This window comes from Phoca vitulina, unplaced genomic scaffold (assembly GCF_004348235.1).
Source record: "Phoca vitulina isolate PV1807 unplaced genomic scaffold, GSC_HSeal_1.0 scaffold110, whole genome shotgun sequence".
Classification (NCBI taxonomy): domain Eukaryota; kingdom Metazoa; phylum Chordata; class Mammalia; order Carnivora; family Phocidae; genus Phoca; species Phoca vitulina.
Window position 1 is genome coordinate 173,427 of NW_022589813.1, and position 17,285 is coordinate 190,711.

The 17,285-nt window shown below is 39.8% G+C and overlaps 2 protein-coding genes across 4 annotated transcripts in view; both read right to left on the reverse strand.

The window, feature by feature from the left end:
* Positions 1–331: 331 nt before the first annotated feature.
* LOC116628063 (ADP-ribosylation factor-like protein 6-interacting protein 1) lies at positions 332–8,601 on the reverse strand. The gene is made up of 6 exons (XM_032398126.1): positions 8,443–8,601; positions 6,121–6,254; positions 5,528–5,647; positions 3,170–3,287; positions 2,492–2,576; positions 332–2,070 (listed from the first exon to the last, which is right to left on the reverse strand). The coding sequence occupies exons 1-6, from the start codon at positions 8,476–8,478 to the stop codon at positions 1,952–1,954; spliced, it is 612 nt and encodes a 203-aa protein (XP_032254017.1). The 5' UTR covers positions 8,479–8,601; the 3' UTR covers positions 332–1,951.
* Positions 8,602–11,370: 2,769 nt separating this feature from the next.
* The window catches only part of LOC116628048 (serine/threonine-protein kinase SMG1), a 104,695-nt gene continuing 98,780 nt past the window's right edge, over positions 11,371–17,285 (reverse strand). For 2 of the 3 annotated variants that reach the window (XM_032398096.1, XM_032398095.1), the window contains exon 63: positions 11,371–15,788. In XM_032398096.1, the coding sequence (XP_032253987.1) occupies positions 15,711–15,788 (78 nt within the window). In that variant the 3' untranslated portion in view covers positions 11,371–15,710. The remainder of the gene's footprint in view (positions 15,789–17,285) is intronic. The other variant, XM_032398097.1, reaches the window with a different exon arrangement.

The following is a 17,285-nucleotide window of genomic DNA, read 5'->3' on the forward strand; positions in this document are numbered from 1 at the left end:
TGAACTCTGAGCTGGGCCCTGAAGCAGAGATAATCATGACAGGACGTCTCGCGAGCCTGCATCGTTCCCTGCCTGTTCGTCCAGTGTGGTCCTCTCACACTCATCTTTGGCCAACACTTACTCATTCTGTCTCCTTTTCCATCTAGCATGGTGCCTGAATGTTTGCTGGAGGAATGAATTTACACCTTTTCTTTCATTTTGTTCTTAAAAAGAACCGTGTAGGCACATAATGATCACCTAGGGTTGTTCATTAACCGGATGCACAAATCCAATCATGTAAACAATGTAAACACCTTAACAGCTAAGGTATAAAAAAGAAGACACACAAGGAGGGATTCCAGCTTTTTTATTTTCCCCCTTTTACATAAAACAAAGTAGAAGAAATAATACAAGATTAAAACTGCAAAAGTAGTTAATTGGTAGAACACATATACACAAAAAAATCCAGATAGCAAGATAGGCTTATCTACAATGAGGAAACACATGTAAAAATTAAGGTAGTTTGTAGTTTTCATAGGAAACATTAAAAAAAAAAAAAATCAAACATATGCTACAATGGGTGCCACTGTTTACAGTAATATTGAAGGGGAGAAAACACTTATTTAGGGACAGATACACCACAAGGTCCAGCATCAGTGCAGTAAATTCACAAAACTATATCACAGCTAGTTAATCAGTTTAAGAACTGTTCCCAAATGTCACATTTTCGGCCCTCAGAGGTTCATGCCTACAGATTTCAGCTACTCTAAATTTCTAGCTACTGAGAGGGAGAATGATTCTAAGACACTTCCCAAGCAGTTACAAAATTTCTGTAGACCAGAGGCCACCTATCGTCGCCAAAAGTCTGCTCTCCCCAGCAGCCCTTGCACTCTTCAGAGAGAGAGATCTAGGAAAAAGGTCAGATGCCAGCATAAACACCACCTCCTGTGCCAAATCTCTGGGGACCAAAGCAGCCAGCAATTACCTTCAAATAAGAATCTTGAGGCTTACCTTCAAAGGCTTAGTCTGGTCTTGAAAAATTAGTAGGCTAAGATTATTTTCTACTGAAATGACTCTTGACTAAGTATAGGAAGACTTCTGTCCTTTATTGGCTGGTGTTGGAGTGAAGGTCATAGACCTGAGTCTTAACCTATTACATACTTTAGTTTCAGTCGGCTGAAAACCTGAAATTAAAAATATGCTAAAAATCCTAAACACAAACTTCTGGAAGCCTGCTGTTCAAAAGCCTCTAAGGATCTACTAACTTGAAGTCTAAGAGCAAGGAGAGACGAGCTCAAAGCCTGTCATATTCCCCGTTTGGGAGGAAAGATCAATGTTTCTTACAAATTACTAAGTTTTTCACAAGGCAGAAACCAGCACATACTAGGGCATGGAATTGGTTTCATTTTATTCCAGAGGATTCTTCTCCCATTGTATAGAAACAGCATGAGGAATGAATCTTAATTGGTCTCTTCATTGGAAGTGGTCAACTTGGTCTCTGTATTCACGAAGCCAGGCAGTTTAAGCAGACTGTGGAAGCAGACAGTAGAACCAGCTTCCTGTAGCCACAGACCACTAACTCGTATCTAGCTAAAGCAAAGATCAACTGGAACAATTATCCAAAGTCACAGTTAACTGTACTAAAAGGTGAAGTTCACCACTATATTATTTTAAAGGAAGTTGCCTAAAAGTAAGAATGCAATTAACCTGGGTGGAGAAAAATCAAAACAAGTCGTACTCACGAATGAGTTGTCCATATAAGGCCAACTGATGAGAATGCATCCAGCTACACTTCACATGAAGACACTATGCATAAAGCCTTACTCGGCAAGTCTGAATTTCTACGCACTAAGGGCAAAAGAGGGAGAGCAAAGAGCTACTTCTGTAACATTTTAGTATCCAGACAGCATAACAGAAACTGTTCCCAAGGACAATGTATATGCCATTCATTACACTGAATAAAGCAGATGCATTATTCATTTTTCTTTTCTTTTTGTTTGAGAAGCTTATTTATCTCCCTTTTGGCCATTCCAATGTACTTCAAAATGATTCCATGCTGGTTTAATCCAGGAAGCAACAGTAAGAAAGTCACTTAAAAATAAACAAAATGAAGGAGACAGCAATTAATTTCCTCTAGATTATTACATTTTATAGAAGTAGTTTCCCAGACTATTAGGCACTCTAATGGGAGGAACCAATAAAAAATCCATTACTTTCATTGTATTTATCCCCGGAAACTTCTGCTATTACACCCCTCAAACCTCAAATAACACACACTGCTTACTTTTACCTCTCGCATGTCACTTTCTACCTTGGTTATTATGTTCTGTTTTAATTTATTGTATGACCACAAACTCCCAGAAAACAAGGACATGGGTTTTAGTCATCTCTCTATACTCCCAATTCCTCCATCTGTGCCTTAATCTTGATAAACACACACATATTTGTTGAATAAGTTCCAATCAGACTTCAGTGGCCAGAATATGCCTATAGTTCTTCCTCAAAGACTTACCTATCAGATAGGTGAGCAGCAGGTTGTGGACTTGCTGTCCCACCCAAGCAACCGCAGCAAGAGAAACGATCATGGTCATGAAGTACTAAATAATGAAAACAACAAAAATTTATCAACTCCTAGAAAAAGACTAGGAAGCTTAACTGTAGGATGTTGTTTCAAAGGTTGGAAAATAATCCAGTATTTATTACCACTTTTAAGAGACTTGGTATTTATACATTACATAAAATCCATAGAAAACTCCACTAGATCTACTTTATAGAATTTACACACATTCCCTCCTAGAATTACTATAATTCTCTGTATAAATTAATTTACAATACATTATACTACTTTTACAATTAATAATTCACATTGTGACCTTATGTGAAGCTAAGAGATAAGAGAACAAATGCTTTTTAAGTATTTGTCTTTTATTTCAATAAGTAAAAAGAAACAAAAATTTTGCTCTACTAGAGTACAAAATTAAATGGAAATGTCATTTAACTTCTAATTCATACAAACATTTATGAATGTACTCAGAGGAATTAAACCAATGGATAATGATAAATATCAAACTACTGAATATAAATATCAAACTATTAAAACAAAAAGGCTATCATTAGACTACAATGGAGTAAAAATAGACCCAATCTTAAAATTTTGCTTTACTGAAATAAGTCAAAACTAAAAAAGTACCATTTTAGGCTTTTCTTCCTTTAGTGTAAAGAGGCGTTTCCACCAGCCCACAGCTCTGCGTCGAGTTTTTACCAGATTGCTACAAATTTCATGGAATCTTTGCTGTTGCTCAGTGGTCCTACAAAAAAATTTTCCCCTTCGCTATAAGCAAGTCTTTATAGTAAACAGAAATATATCATCCTCTCAAATTTAAAAAGCTATCCCCTAAAGAAAGTTTAAATAAAAAACAATTCACATTATCTTATAATCGTGAAAAAGTTTCTGTACCATTAAGACACCATGGAAAACTCGGGAATAAGTTTTTACATAAAGACATGTGTATGTACAAAGCAATGGTAATCCGTGCTTCTAAAACCACATTTGGTTAATTATAGTAACAAAAGATTCAAGGCTACTATGGGCCATGCAGAAATCAGTATAAATTAATTTCTCTACTCCTATATTATTTTTCAAATCCAAAAGAATTCTGGGTTGTAGCCCATCAGTGTCTCACTATTTTGAGGAAGACGTGAAGTTTCTACCCTGCAGCTCTATCTGAGCACTCTTCACTGAGATAATAACTACTGCATTCCAAGCATAATACCCTCAGCTGGGCTTCATACACTTGATGCCAAGGCAGCAACAAACAGCTCAAATCCAAATTCTTTATAAATTTAGTCCCAGTGAGGGAAAATATATACAAAACAGCAGTAAAAATATAAAAAGATCCTCCAAGAAAGCCTTTTTTAATGTTTTCTGGATTCTGATTAAAAAAAAAAAAAGTTCACCCTTATACTGTCTTTGCTATACAGATATATTGGTGTAGAACCTACACTGGGCGGGGGTAGATTCCTTTCGCTCCTCTAGTTCCGGTCCCTGTAAAACTGCAGTGATAGATACAGCAGAAGGGTTCCTGATAAGCCCTGGAACTTCTTGTAAACAACTAGAAGTTAAACGCCGTCCATGGTCAAGGCTGAATTGTGGCTATGCAACAGTGTTCTTCCTTCCTCATTAAGATCAAAAAATTTAAAAAAAGATCAAAAAATAAAATTGCTCTGGACTGAGCCACATACTGATTACCATGAAACTACCACTGTTTATTTCTGAAAACTTTTCTCCAGGAGTTATGAATTAGCAGATTAGAGTGTCATCTGACTAATAAAGTCAAGGTCAGGTAGATTTCTTTTGTTAAGTTGCTACATTACATGGTTACAAACTTGCCCAAAAAACAGCAGCCTAACTCATTACTACATGTGAAAAACAATTCAAAGGGCATTTCCTAACACTAATCTGTTCTGCTAGAGGGGAAACATTTTTAAATAAAATGCTTAATTATCCTGTAACTTAAGCAAATTCCCCTAAAATGTCCAAATTTGTTCTTAAAGATCCATAAGGCATGTATTTAAAATTATTTATTTTACAGAATTATTTTATAATTTGCTATTATCAGGGGAACAAAAAAAAACTAAAGGCACATGTAGACTACTGATCAAATTAAACAACCAAGGGAGAAAAGCAACTAGGACCAAAAAAAAAAAAATCTACTCCAGCATCTAGTTTTGTTGATTATTTGGATCAAAAGTGAGAAATGCAACATTCCAGAGGGAAGTTAAAATACTTCAATGCATCTATTCTGAAGCACTTGCTATGCATTTAGCTAACTACCACTACACTGTGTCAACATCAACCTTAAACACAAAATGCATCTTAAGAGTCAAAATATTTCACAGCACTCAGAACAGTGCCTAACAAAAAAGTAGACATTCAATAAATTAGCTGCTCAATAAATGGACAAAAATTTACGTTACTGCTTTCATATTCATTCAAAAATAGCCTGCAAACTATAGCATCTTAAATATCAAAGAAAATAAATGTAAAATATAAACATACTATTTCTATGGAAAGCTCATTATGAGTTCTGCAATATTTGATAAAACATTACCTCAAAAAAACCTCACTTCAATAAAAAGGTCTAAAAAGGAAAAAAAGGAGAAATAAATGCTAAGGTCCCTGGGTGACTCAGTTGGTTAAGCCTGCCTTCAGCTCAGGTCATGATCCCAGGATCCTGCTCAGCTGGGAGTGTGCTTCTCCCTCTGCACCCCGCCCCCCCGCAACCAGGCTCCTGCTCGCGCTTGCAAAAATAAATAAAATCTTATAAATAAATAAATGCTAAACCGTAAAAGAACTATGGAGACATAAGTACTGGAAATTCATGATTTATAACTGAATCGGCTAAGAAACGTTTCATATAAAAGCAACAATCCTAACCCCTACGTATCCAATAGTTAGACAATTCTATGTGCTTAATTACAGCACACTAATCACAGCCACCAGGTTCAGTAACTTCACAGAAATTAGCCAAATCATTATACCACCTACCATTTATTGGAGCCAAAAATTCTAGGAGCTAGAATGGGAACAAGGTAGTCAGCCAAGCACAAAAACATAACAAAACAGGAAACACCGGACAGAACAGATGGATCTAGATAGTAGATAGTCCTGTTTAAAAAAAAAAAAAAATTAATGGTTAGAAAAACATAGTCATTATTATTCCTAGCTGAAGATGTTTATTCACTTAAGTCTTTTGGGTCTCAAAGATGTTATCTGCCTTTTTCATTCTGTTTCTCACAAGTGGTTTTCCCGGAAGCTTCAGAATGTGATAACATAGTTGCAATGGTTAATGTAAATATCAAGAGACAAAAGCTCCTTGGGGTCCTCAATACTTTTTAGGAGTGTAAAGGGTCCTAATGGCCAAAAAGTGTGAGAGCCACTGATTTATTCAATTGCTTTAAGTTACCGAGTTTACTAAGTACTACAAATTCTGAAAACTAGGAGAACTGCTCTAAGAAAAGGCATTCTTTACAGATTACACATTACAAAAGACTTAGGCACTTTCAAAAATGGAGGCTGTGTATTACCTGGGCCCTTTTTAATAACAAGCACAATCCACAGTAATTTAATAGCTCACTTACAGAAACACCAAAGAAACCACACCCATGATGGCAGGTGGAAACCAGGCTCTTTCCCATCTGAGGACTTTATCAGCCATCAGCATCACTTCTCCCCATCCCTGCAGCTGCTCTTCCAGACTTGCAGTCTCTGCAGCCTACATAAGACCAACATGTAAAGCGATCATTTTACTACTCCCAACATTTCTGTGCTTCCTAGAGAGTTAAATTTTTTTAAGACACCAAGAATGTAAAACAGCTCTCAACCAAGTCACTATCTTAAATTAGTTCCTAAAAAATTCTGCAAATTTGGTACCAAAGACAGAAATCCATTTGGGGTGGGGAGGGGAGGACAACCTATCATTTAACAATCACCTTTCAAGTCCAAGCACTGGGCTACTCTTCATACCTCATGTAACAATCCTTATAGAGCCCCTCACGGTGTGTGGGATAATGAGACCCATTTAACAAAGAAAGTGACCTCAGAATGGGTGACTAGCTTTCTCAAAGTCATGCATTACTAAGTGGCAGCACCCAAAATATAAAATTACATCGCTTTAAGTTTGCTCATTTTTCAGGTGGTGAGAATTGATCTGTTGTTTTGTCATTTCATTGATTTATACCCCTACTTCTAAATCCATTAGGAAAGCCTCTCCCTGAACAGCATTCAATTTTTAAAATAGCTTTGTGTAATGGAATCATTTAGATGCTGGCATCAGTTGCACAATTAAGTAAAACTACTTTCACCAAATTACATGAGGCATCTTAAGCTCAATGTATCTCCTCAATAGAATGAGTGCTTCTTACACTTACCAGGACATTTGGTTAGACTTCAAATTTCTCTGCAAATCTGACAATCTGCTGGAAGTAGACTTCTGGAATGAGTCAATGTGGCAAAAAGCCCCTAAACTGATTTTGGTACAGGAAAAAGAACTGAAAGAAACCCATGTGCCCTTATAAATGTTATCACTGGGAAATAAACAAAAGACAGAGGACAGTGCAGCCCAATCTTAATAAAGATGCTATCTATCTGTGCCACACTCATCACTTAGGTGACTTCAACATTTCTGACTTTATATATCATGCTTGATATAGTTAAATATGAGATTACTATGTGCCAGAAACTCTTTAAGTATTTTATATGCTTATACTTTAATTAATCCTCCCAATATGCTAAAAGGGTGGTATTGTTACAAACCTCATTTTACAGATGAAGTAACAGATACAGACAGGTTAAAAGATCTGAACCCAGGAAATCCAAAGCCAAAGGCTTTGTTCTCCTTGAAGTTACACTGCTCCGCTGGAAAGAGCAGCTGAACTCCAGGCCAGGATCTGTCATTTGAATAAACTGTGTGAATTTGGGCAATTCTTTGTGCTTCAAGCAACCCTCTTTAAGTGGAACCTGGCTGGGGCTAACCATGCTAACTAAAGAGAAGTGTGTTTGCGTGTGTTTAAACGAACAGGTCATGCATTTCTAGAAACCAATGCAAAATGAAAATCTCGCACAATCAAAACTTCCCTGCAAAGTCACTTAATTCATTAGCACCTCGGCTCTTGAATATCAAACGTCAAAGATTAAATTCTTTGGTTCCTCTATTCATTGTGGCAACGGACAAAAGGCAAGGATTTCTCTCGTTTTTGCCTAGATCGAGCCGTGAAACTCGTAGTGAGGTTAAATTTGTCCGCCTGTGATACGTCACTGCAGTTCCTTCAGACCCCTGCTTATTCTAAAGTCATCCTGTGACACACACACACCCGTCCCTTACAAACACCAGACAAACGCAAGGTCCTCCCACTGTCCTCCCTGCTGGACCCTGGTCCCAGTTCCCTGCGGTGAGCTCACAGCCTCCCCGCGGTTTAAGCTGTGCCAGCTCTAACAAATTTCGGCAGCAGCCCTTTGACCCTCCACCCCTGCCCAAGTATGGGGGAAAAGAACGAAAGGACAGCCTGGTTGAAATCAAAGAGGGGGAACCTCGGGTATGACTGGGGGCCTGGGGCTCAAAAGCGCTCGACAGGCCCCTCGCGGCCCTCTGCCCCAGGTTTCACCCCAGGCTTATCGCAGGCCCCCTTCTCCCACTTCCTCTTCATCCCCTGCTGGCGGTGCGAGATCACGCGCCCTCCTCACCCCATCTTGTACCTTCCCCAGGGGATGTTAGGGGTCGACACGTCTAGTGACCGCCACACTGCACCTACCCAAGAGGCCCAAGGGGCGGGCGTCGTCGCCTGCGCCTGGGAACCGGGAGGGAAGGGCCGGGCCCACCACGGGTGATAGGAACGAGGCCGCAAGCGCCGCCAGGCTAAGCCCACCCAAGTCTGGAGGCCCTGCTTGGTTCCCTCACGACTCACCAGCAGGTTGGTGCTGCGATTATCTCCCTCCGCCATCGTCCCTGAGGTGCTGCCTTAGCGGGCGCACACCGCCCCCCAAACAAGCTTTCCACAGAGACCCACACAGCGACCCTAGCGCGAAGGCACGCCCCGCAGGCCGCTTATATAGGCCAGCCACCTTTCCCGACAGTCTCCGCGAAGCCCGCTCCTCATTGGGTGGATTGAACTCAAGTTTCGGGGGAGCCCGACCAACCGCTGCCCAGCGCATGGCTTGAAATTGAGGTCAAAGGAGACGGAGGCCGCTCAGGGCGAGGGGGCGGGGACAAGGAACAACCAACCAGCGCCCAGGAGCGGTGTGACGCCCCGCCCGGGTCTTTCGGAAGCGGTTGAACGGCCGCTATCGTCCCTCCCCCCCCACCCCCCCACCGCGGCTTGGTCTGTCCGCGGTATAACCAGGGGTGGCGGCCATGGTAGCTCTCGGGCCCTCTTCTGCTGGAGTTGAAAGCAGCTAGGGAGACTTGATGGAATTGAGTCTTTGAAGAAACAGGACGCGCATTATCAGGCGAAGGGCAGAGATGGGCGCGTGACGCTGACCTCGCTGTGATCAAAGGGGCCTGGTGCCCGTCGCTCTCGCCGCGCCCCCCTGCGGCCGTTCCGTCTCATCCCTGGTCTGGCCGCTCTGGCCCGGCCCCTGCGCAGTTTAGCCCAGACTTGAGACGCGGACACTCGTGCCCACCCCATGAGGTTTTGAGGACGAGTGGAAGGAGCTGTTTCTGTAAATTGTCGGCAGTTTGCCCCATCTAACCATTAAGAGTAAGGCCTTAGCTAGATGGAGGAAGGAGGGGGGAATCTGGCATAGTTCTCCAACGTGGGGAAAAAAGCACCGATTTACAAAGGTGGCTTATTTATGTGGGTCTTCAGGGAAATCCTTTGTGGGACAGGGCGTTTCGGTTACTTACGGAACGATGAGCTCCTTCTCCACGAAGGGTCTGGTTTTTGACAGAACCTTGTTTACACTGGAGGTCTTGCTAAGGAAATATGTAAACCCTCTCCTAAGCAGTGGGATTCATCAGTAACTTAGGAACTAGAGTAACTACCAGATAATACTAAGATGAATTACTTCCACGTCTTTTCTCTGCAAGATTTCAAAATGCATTAAGTGCTTTGATTTTCAGTAATTAGTCATGCCAAATGTTGACCTGGTCAGAAATGTTTCAGGAAAACTTACCATAGCTTTTACCTTTCAGCCTTTTATCTTTTTTATAATCACCTATATTATGCCACAAATTTATATTTATTTTAAAAGAATTCCTTAAATAACTACCCAGATTCTTAAGAGAACACATGCTGCCCCTAAGAAAGCCAGTGGGGACAGGAGCAGTATGAGTTTCAAGGAAGGGTGTGAAATTTACCATGGATCTTGGGGGTGGGGGGAGCATCGATGGGGGCAGAAACACTTGAGAGGGGAAAGCAAGCCTTTGCAAAGGAAGGGGACTCTTCAATAAAGGGCCACTTTGGGGGGAAAATACGGTTTTGTAGGGAAGAAGCAGCCAGTTGATACAGAGATCCCATTGGGGGAGATTTTAAAGCTACGAAGTTTGAGAAGCAGCCCCTGGCCTCCCTCTTCGAAAGAAAATTAAAAGGTCCCAATCCGCAGCCACATAGTGAATATATTAAGCACTGGGTGCAAAATCTTGGTATAGACACAGAAGTATCTCCTTCCAAGGAAGCCACAGAATTTTTATGCTTTAAAAATGACATTTCTACTTTGGGAAATCAGTCTCTGCTACAAAATGCTTCTGGTTCACCCAAGTTCCCTATGTACAACCTAAGACTTCAACACCAGCGTGTGAAATTGAGGTAGGTGAAAAAAATTGAAGCAACTCAAGCAGCACAGGCTCTCCTCTCCCCAGTATTTTTGTTACTGAAGGAATGTGCTCCCACACCTATTTGCAACTTGATAGTCCAGGAGCACTGGTACAAGGTCTTTCTGTAAACTTCCAATTGGTTTAATTATTTAAAAACACCTACCCTTAGTGCTTTCTTTTGAGCTTTGCTTTTGTACTACAAAAAGAGGATATGAACTTTTGAAAGGTGCCCCATGACAACACAGTTAACATAAATCTTATAATGATCTAGCAACAAAATGCAATCTGATTTCCAGATATTTAAAACAAGCCAGACATTTTAATTCTATTTTCCTTCAGCTTTCACACCCCAGGGGAATACACATATCAATAATGTCCTGTGGTTTTGTTTCTCAATACTGACAAAGTTAAGCTTAACAAATTACACAATACTAGAACTTACCCATAGAATTAAAATTTTCACTGCTGCTCAAAAATACTATAGTACTTTGAGGATTAAAAAAAAAAAAAAAATACAGGGGTGCCTGGGTGGCTCAGTCGTAAAGCGTCTGCCTTCGGCTCAGGTCATGGTCCCAGGGTCCTGGGATCGAGCCCCGCATCGGGCTCCCTGCTCAGCAGAAGCCTGCTTCTCCCTCCCCCACTCTCCCTGCTTGTGTTCTCTCTCCTTCTCTCTCTCGCTGTCTGTCAAAAACTAAAATCTTAAGAAAAAAAAATTACTTTGAGTGGTGCCTGGCTGGCTCAAGTCAGTAGAGCATGTGACTCTTGATCTCAGGGTTGTGGTTTAAGTCCCACATTGGGTGTGGAGATAAAAAATAAATTATTTAAAAAAAAAATACGTTGAGAACTGAGCTTTAAAAACATTTTTGGAGGTATTAATACTTTAAAAAAACCAAACCTCTACCCATATTCCAAAAGTACGTTTTCTGGAACCTACTTCGACCAATAAATTCAGAGCTTAAATGCTACGTCTTTTAAGACTTTATTTTCTGAAAAACGTATTTCATACAATCTTTGCTGTGTTAATGCAAATATGCACAAAGTAGGCATGTATTTTTGTTTTCCAAAAGATGCATTATGAACATTTTTCAGGAAGCTGGTGTGATTTATTCAACTTTTAATCTTAAATACAATCACAAAATTATATCCATCAGGAGGCATTACAACCTTTTGTACAGAGAAGCCACTTTATTTATACAATGTTACTAGGACAAGGAAGATTCAGTTCAACTCAACTTGCTCTGATGGTAAGGGTAAATTAACAAGTGAAGTATGCTGCTGCCACTGACATTACAGGTGGAAATATAAGAGAAATTTAAACCAGAAAAATAACTGACACAAGAACTTGAAACAGGAGCTGAAACTTGGACTGCCAGGAAAAGAAAAAAATCAGCCTGTTTTGAAAGAAAAACATTCTACAAGCCTGCATTTCAGAACAACATGCAATTCCTTGAGTTTACCATCTTCAAAAATCAAACTCATTGTATGACAGTTTTACAGTAGCACAACAAACAGCTTTTCCCTAGTAAGCCCAAATTCCCATAGAAAACAAGGGACTCCAAGGGGTTCCTGTTGTACAACTAACCCTTGAACCTGGAGAGCTTCTCAGTCAGAGTCCATTTGCCCTTTTGTAAATAAGGGATGGTGACACTGTTACCCAGGCCTAAAAAGCAGGAAAAGTGCAACAAACTCTTAGGGGTTCATAATACAGTGGATTTCCCCTTCTGCAATGTTTGGAAAAATTTGTAACGCTAAGCTAGTTTTCCCCATTGGAGGAATGTTCCTAATACAAACCATGTATTGAAAACAAAATCTACCTTCTTTAAGTGACCCTTACATCACTATAGTCTACCTCCTTGATTTAAAGGGGGGTGGGGGGGCGGAGGGGAGTCCTAGCTCTAAATTACTGACATTTTACAAGCCCAAGATAGAGAATGGAAGGTCACTGGTTTTCACATTCATCTAATTTCGTCTAAAACAAAGGTACGTGTGCTAACAGTAAAGCATTCACTGATTTTTGATGTATATGAATAGGACTAACAGGCTAACTGTAGGTGCTTCCTTTAATATGAAAAGAATTAGGAGAAAAGAAGAACCAGCTCCTTTGATTTTAGTACTGCCAAAACAAGTAAGCCCCCAGAGTAATTACAAATACGTGGAGGATAATAGGCCAGGAAGACTTTTCAATTTAAAGTACTGCCTATAATACCCCAGATTTAAAAGGACCTAAGATTGCACATCAACTCTAATATTTGGCTGTACTTGCATTGCCCTGCTCGGCATATTTTAATGGCTCTTTCCTTAAATTTCACACATCAGAACAACTACAATTAAAAACAATGCAGATAACACCAAACATAGACAATATTAAGAAAACTACATACTAAGCTTAGGTAATAGTGGCAAGTGTTAAGGGCAGAAGTGATGGAAGTTTTTCTTTGTATTACAAACCCTCACCCAGAACCTGGGGTTTGGGCTCTAAGAAAACAATTTAGGGAAGCAATCAAGAGCTTGATTATCAGTTCACACACAGAAATCTCACATAGCTCAAAAACAACTCACCACAAGTGCCAGACACAAAAGAATGTTAATAATCATCTAGCAAACTATGTTAAGAACTCATGACCAGAAAGAATGAGATCCTGCAAGACACAAAAGAAAAACTAAAAGAGAAATACACACAGCTCCATAAACCAACTAAGCCTCCACAGCTTTGTAGAGATACCAACTAAAATTCAGGCAATTTTAGAAAATCAAAGACAACAAAACACTTAAGATAAACTTCCATTTTCAAGGGTACTCTGAATTGAAGAAGAGGTTGTGGGTTATTCTATACCCCCTGAATCTTAGAGAGAGAGAAAGGAAAAGAGAGGAGCAGATCCCTGGTTTTCCACAGGTATTTTGTATCATCAAAAATGACTTCATTAACGGAAGCACTCTGAACTTTATTTTACAAGATAATCCCCCAAATACAGCCCTGTCTTCTCAATCTGCTCTATCACCAGGACCTTTCACCAGTGATTAAATCTGCAGGGTTTGCTTGTTAACAGTTCAAAATACCAAGGCTACTCAGCAGAATGACTTCCCAGAGGAAGCCAAACTGCACGGACTGGGGTCTTACTGTCCAGAGTGCAGTAATAAGTCCTCAGTTATTCACATCTGCCCCACAACCAAACATGTATATGCCACACTGTTCTCTGAGGGACCATTTTCAAATAAAAGTGACGGATAATTTACCAGAGGCACAGGTTTCTGATATAAAGCTGTTTTGTTTTTGCTTGGGTAAGGTGCCAGGTACCTCTGAAGCCTAAAATTCACAGGCAATAAAATTCACCTATTTCATTTATCTTCTTTACCAAAGAAAAAGCAATTTCTGAATACTACCTGTAGGGACAAACTAGTGTGAACTTGTTTTATCATTGTGATAAAAGTTTTTTCCTCACGACAATAAAGAATGTTGCTGAAAAGACTTTACTTTTGAGAGAGCAGAGGTAATCAAGTGATGAATGCAGTACCTCCCACACAGCCTCTAGGAAATAAAGCAGCGTGCATAACACAGTGTGGCATTATTGTTCCGGATAGGTTGTTTTGATTGTGAAAATAAGGTTCAAATGAATGAAAAAAATTAAATTTGACACACTAGGTTCCTTAACTTGCTATTAAGACACACGGGTATTTGAAAATACCACCTTTCTTGCAATGCTTGCCTAAGTATTAGAAAAGCACTGAGATGCATTCTCTCATGGGTATGTGAAGATTATAGATTAATGTGGCAATCAGAATACAGAAAAGGCCAGAGCTATGTGGCATTTTTCCTTAATACCCTTCAAGTTTGTCTGTGAAGACTGGCAACCAGAAATGATCACAGTCCTAACCTCTAAAATGCAGGAAAAATGTACTCAAACAATCAAGATTGTGTGTTCTACTTTGTGTCGATACGTGATTTTACGAATCCTATTCTAGTCTCGATTTTTATTTTGGATCAACAATTCAGCTTACAATACTGAAGTGCAATACTAAATTTAAGGAAACCTTGATCATGAATTCACAGCAAACTATTAAAATTGTGCAAAAAGTAAAGTACTTCACAGACTAATAATTGAACTTAAGAAAAGATGGTGGTGGTTCTCATCTTTGCTGATGTTTCACGTACATGTCCTAAAATGCCAGGTAAACTAAAGCAATTATAATTTACGAAGTGGAAATTAAAAGTATCAAATGAGAAAACTGAATTAAAAAACATCTCACTCTACCTCCACCAGAACATCACTTTATTGTTAATCTGTCATCAACAATGTAAAACTCTAATAGGTATTCTATCCTGGTTTTTAAAAAGGTAAAAAGATTACATTGGATTAGCTACTTTCTATGAAAGAAACTACAGCAATCGCAGAAGAGGGAAAATTTGAATGACCTCCCAAAAATGCACACTATAAGCAAAGGGGAGTGTACATTAAATCAAATGTCTGTTAGATTCATTACTTTTGAATGCACAGTGACAATTCTGGAAACTGTACATGATAGAATCACAGAAATGACTTAAATAACCAGAATTCTATTTTGTATGTGATCATCAGACCTTTAAACAATCCTTGAATTTGCCATGTTATTAGTCGTTTTGGAGAAATTTCTGTTTATCACTACAAATATAAGTTGTTAACAACATTGAGATGGAAGCATATGAAATACAAGGATTGAAATAAAAGTAAATTAGAAAGATGGCTAATCTACTAGATCAGGTAAAGGGAGGGGAGTGGGTAGATGATGTGGGATTAGGGAGGAGGACAATGGGTAGTTTTTTTTTTTTCCCTTCATTTCAGAAGTAAGTTCTTCCAATGTAGTGTATCTGTTACATAGCTCTCCATTTCCAGTCCATTTCTGAAATTCTTATCGCATAGCCTTTTTGTACCTACTGGTCAACCCAACCAGTACTGTTGCCAAGCAACAAGTGTTACACGAGAATCTGAATGCATCAAATCTTCCTTGGCTGTGATTTCTTCGCGGCCCCAGTTTTCTCTGTTTCTGAGCGGGGTTTGTTTTTTCCTGGATTGTACACACAGGGTCAGGTGGAATGGAGTTCCAAATCACTCTGTGCTCCGCGGCATCCCGATTTCTTTCTGCAGCTAACCTCCTGACACGTTTGCAGCTGTTCTGTGGCAGAAAGACAATCTCCATGTTCAGGCGGTGAGCTTTCTTTCTTTCACCCTTGACCCTGGGGTTGCAGGCCATGGTGTTGGGCGTATCCCTGAGTGCAGCTGTCCTGCAGGATTCACTTCCTAGCGCACCGAGATTTCCTAGGGTTCCTCAGAGTAAGCCCCCAGTTGCATCACCACCGACTGTGGTGTGGCTTTGGATGCCTGAGGCTGAGTTGATTCTGGTGGATGTCTGACCTCGCTTAACCAGACTCATCTACTGTCTCACCATTCATACCCAGGCTGTCCAACCTTCATACAGCTGAGCCAAGTTATCTAGATTAGTTGCTTCCTTAATGACATAGTCAACCTGTAAAAGTAGGCAGGAGAATATTTTAAACAATTTAGACTTTTAAAGGACATATATGAGTTCTAGGAGTTAAGTTTCTAATCACCCAGATTAATAACCCAAAGGATGTGTAGTTGCTATGGGGGAACGGTTAAGTAACCTGAGCTTCTCTCATAATTCCACAGCCTACAAAATGTGTGTCTTGGCAAAGTTACAATCCCTTTGAGTCTTGTAAATCCTTAGATGAAGACAGAACCCCCACTGACCCCACAGGTGCTCTTGGGGTTAAACACATGAAGTCACTAAGTAAATGCTTAAGCAGTGTAAAAAAAAAAGCGCATAGCAGATTCTGAAATACAGTTGGGTGCTCGACAAATGTCTATTGATTCTGACTCAGCTAAATTTTCCTTTATAGTAAGAGATATAATCATCTCTATATCCACAGAATCCAGAGGGCCCAATTGTATGTTAAATGCTCAATATATGGCTGCTGAATGATGACTTATACCAAAAGTTGTGCACCAAGATCTCTATACTTACCACCCCCCGTGAGCCCATTAACTCTCTTTCATATATAAAATTTAGTTAACACAATAAAAAGCACCATAGCCAACCATCCTTCAAACAAATGAACAGACAGCTAAAGATAGACAGTCCTGGAGCACCTGGTGGCTCAGTTGATTAAGGGTCTGCCTCTGATTCAGGTCATGATCCTGGGATGACTAGGATCCATCGTCTGGGATGGAGCCCAGAGTCCTGCTCAGCAGGGAGTCTGCTTCTCCCTCAGCCTTTGCCCCTCCCCTGGCTCATGTGCATGCTCTCTCTCTCTCAAATAAATAAAATCTTAAAAAAAAAAAAAAGACCATCCTGAAAGTACACAAGCCATTAACCTACCAGAAAGCTTCTGAAGCAAAGATACCCCTAACTCATTATTATCCATGTGTTTTGTTTTGTGGGTTGTTTTTTTTTCCCCCAAACTTGACAATTTCTAAGGAAATAATTCTTGACCAAGAAGAGTTTAATTTCAGGTCCTACACAGCTATGTAACAGCATTTAAAATATAAAAAAAACCTTTTCTTGCTGATGTTAAAACTGAATTGTGGATGTCAAAACATTAGAAAATAGGATATTCACAGTCTCAAATTTTTACCCCACGGAAGAAAAGGTACATTTGTAAAGAAGAATTCAGGAGAACACTATCCTTGACCAAATGACCTAACTTAATAACACAGAAGATGGCACACACAAAGACACATCACTGACATAGTATCCCTGCCAAAAATGTTGATTCCTAATTATGAGGGAAATATCAGACAAATACACAGTGAGGCACGTTCTACAAAATGACTGGTCTGAACACATCAGAAAGGTCAATGTCATAAAAGGAAAAAAAAGAAAATCCTCAGGAACTGCTCTAGATATTAAAGGCAACTAAAAGTAGAACAAGTATATATGAAATTCAAGATAAGCCTTGACTAGATCTGGGGGGGGCTAAGCAATAAAGGCCATTTTGGGATA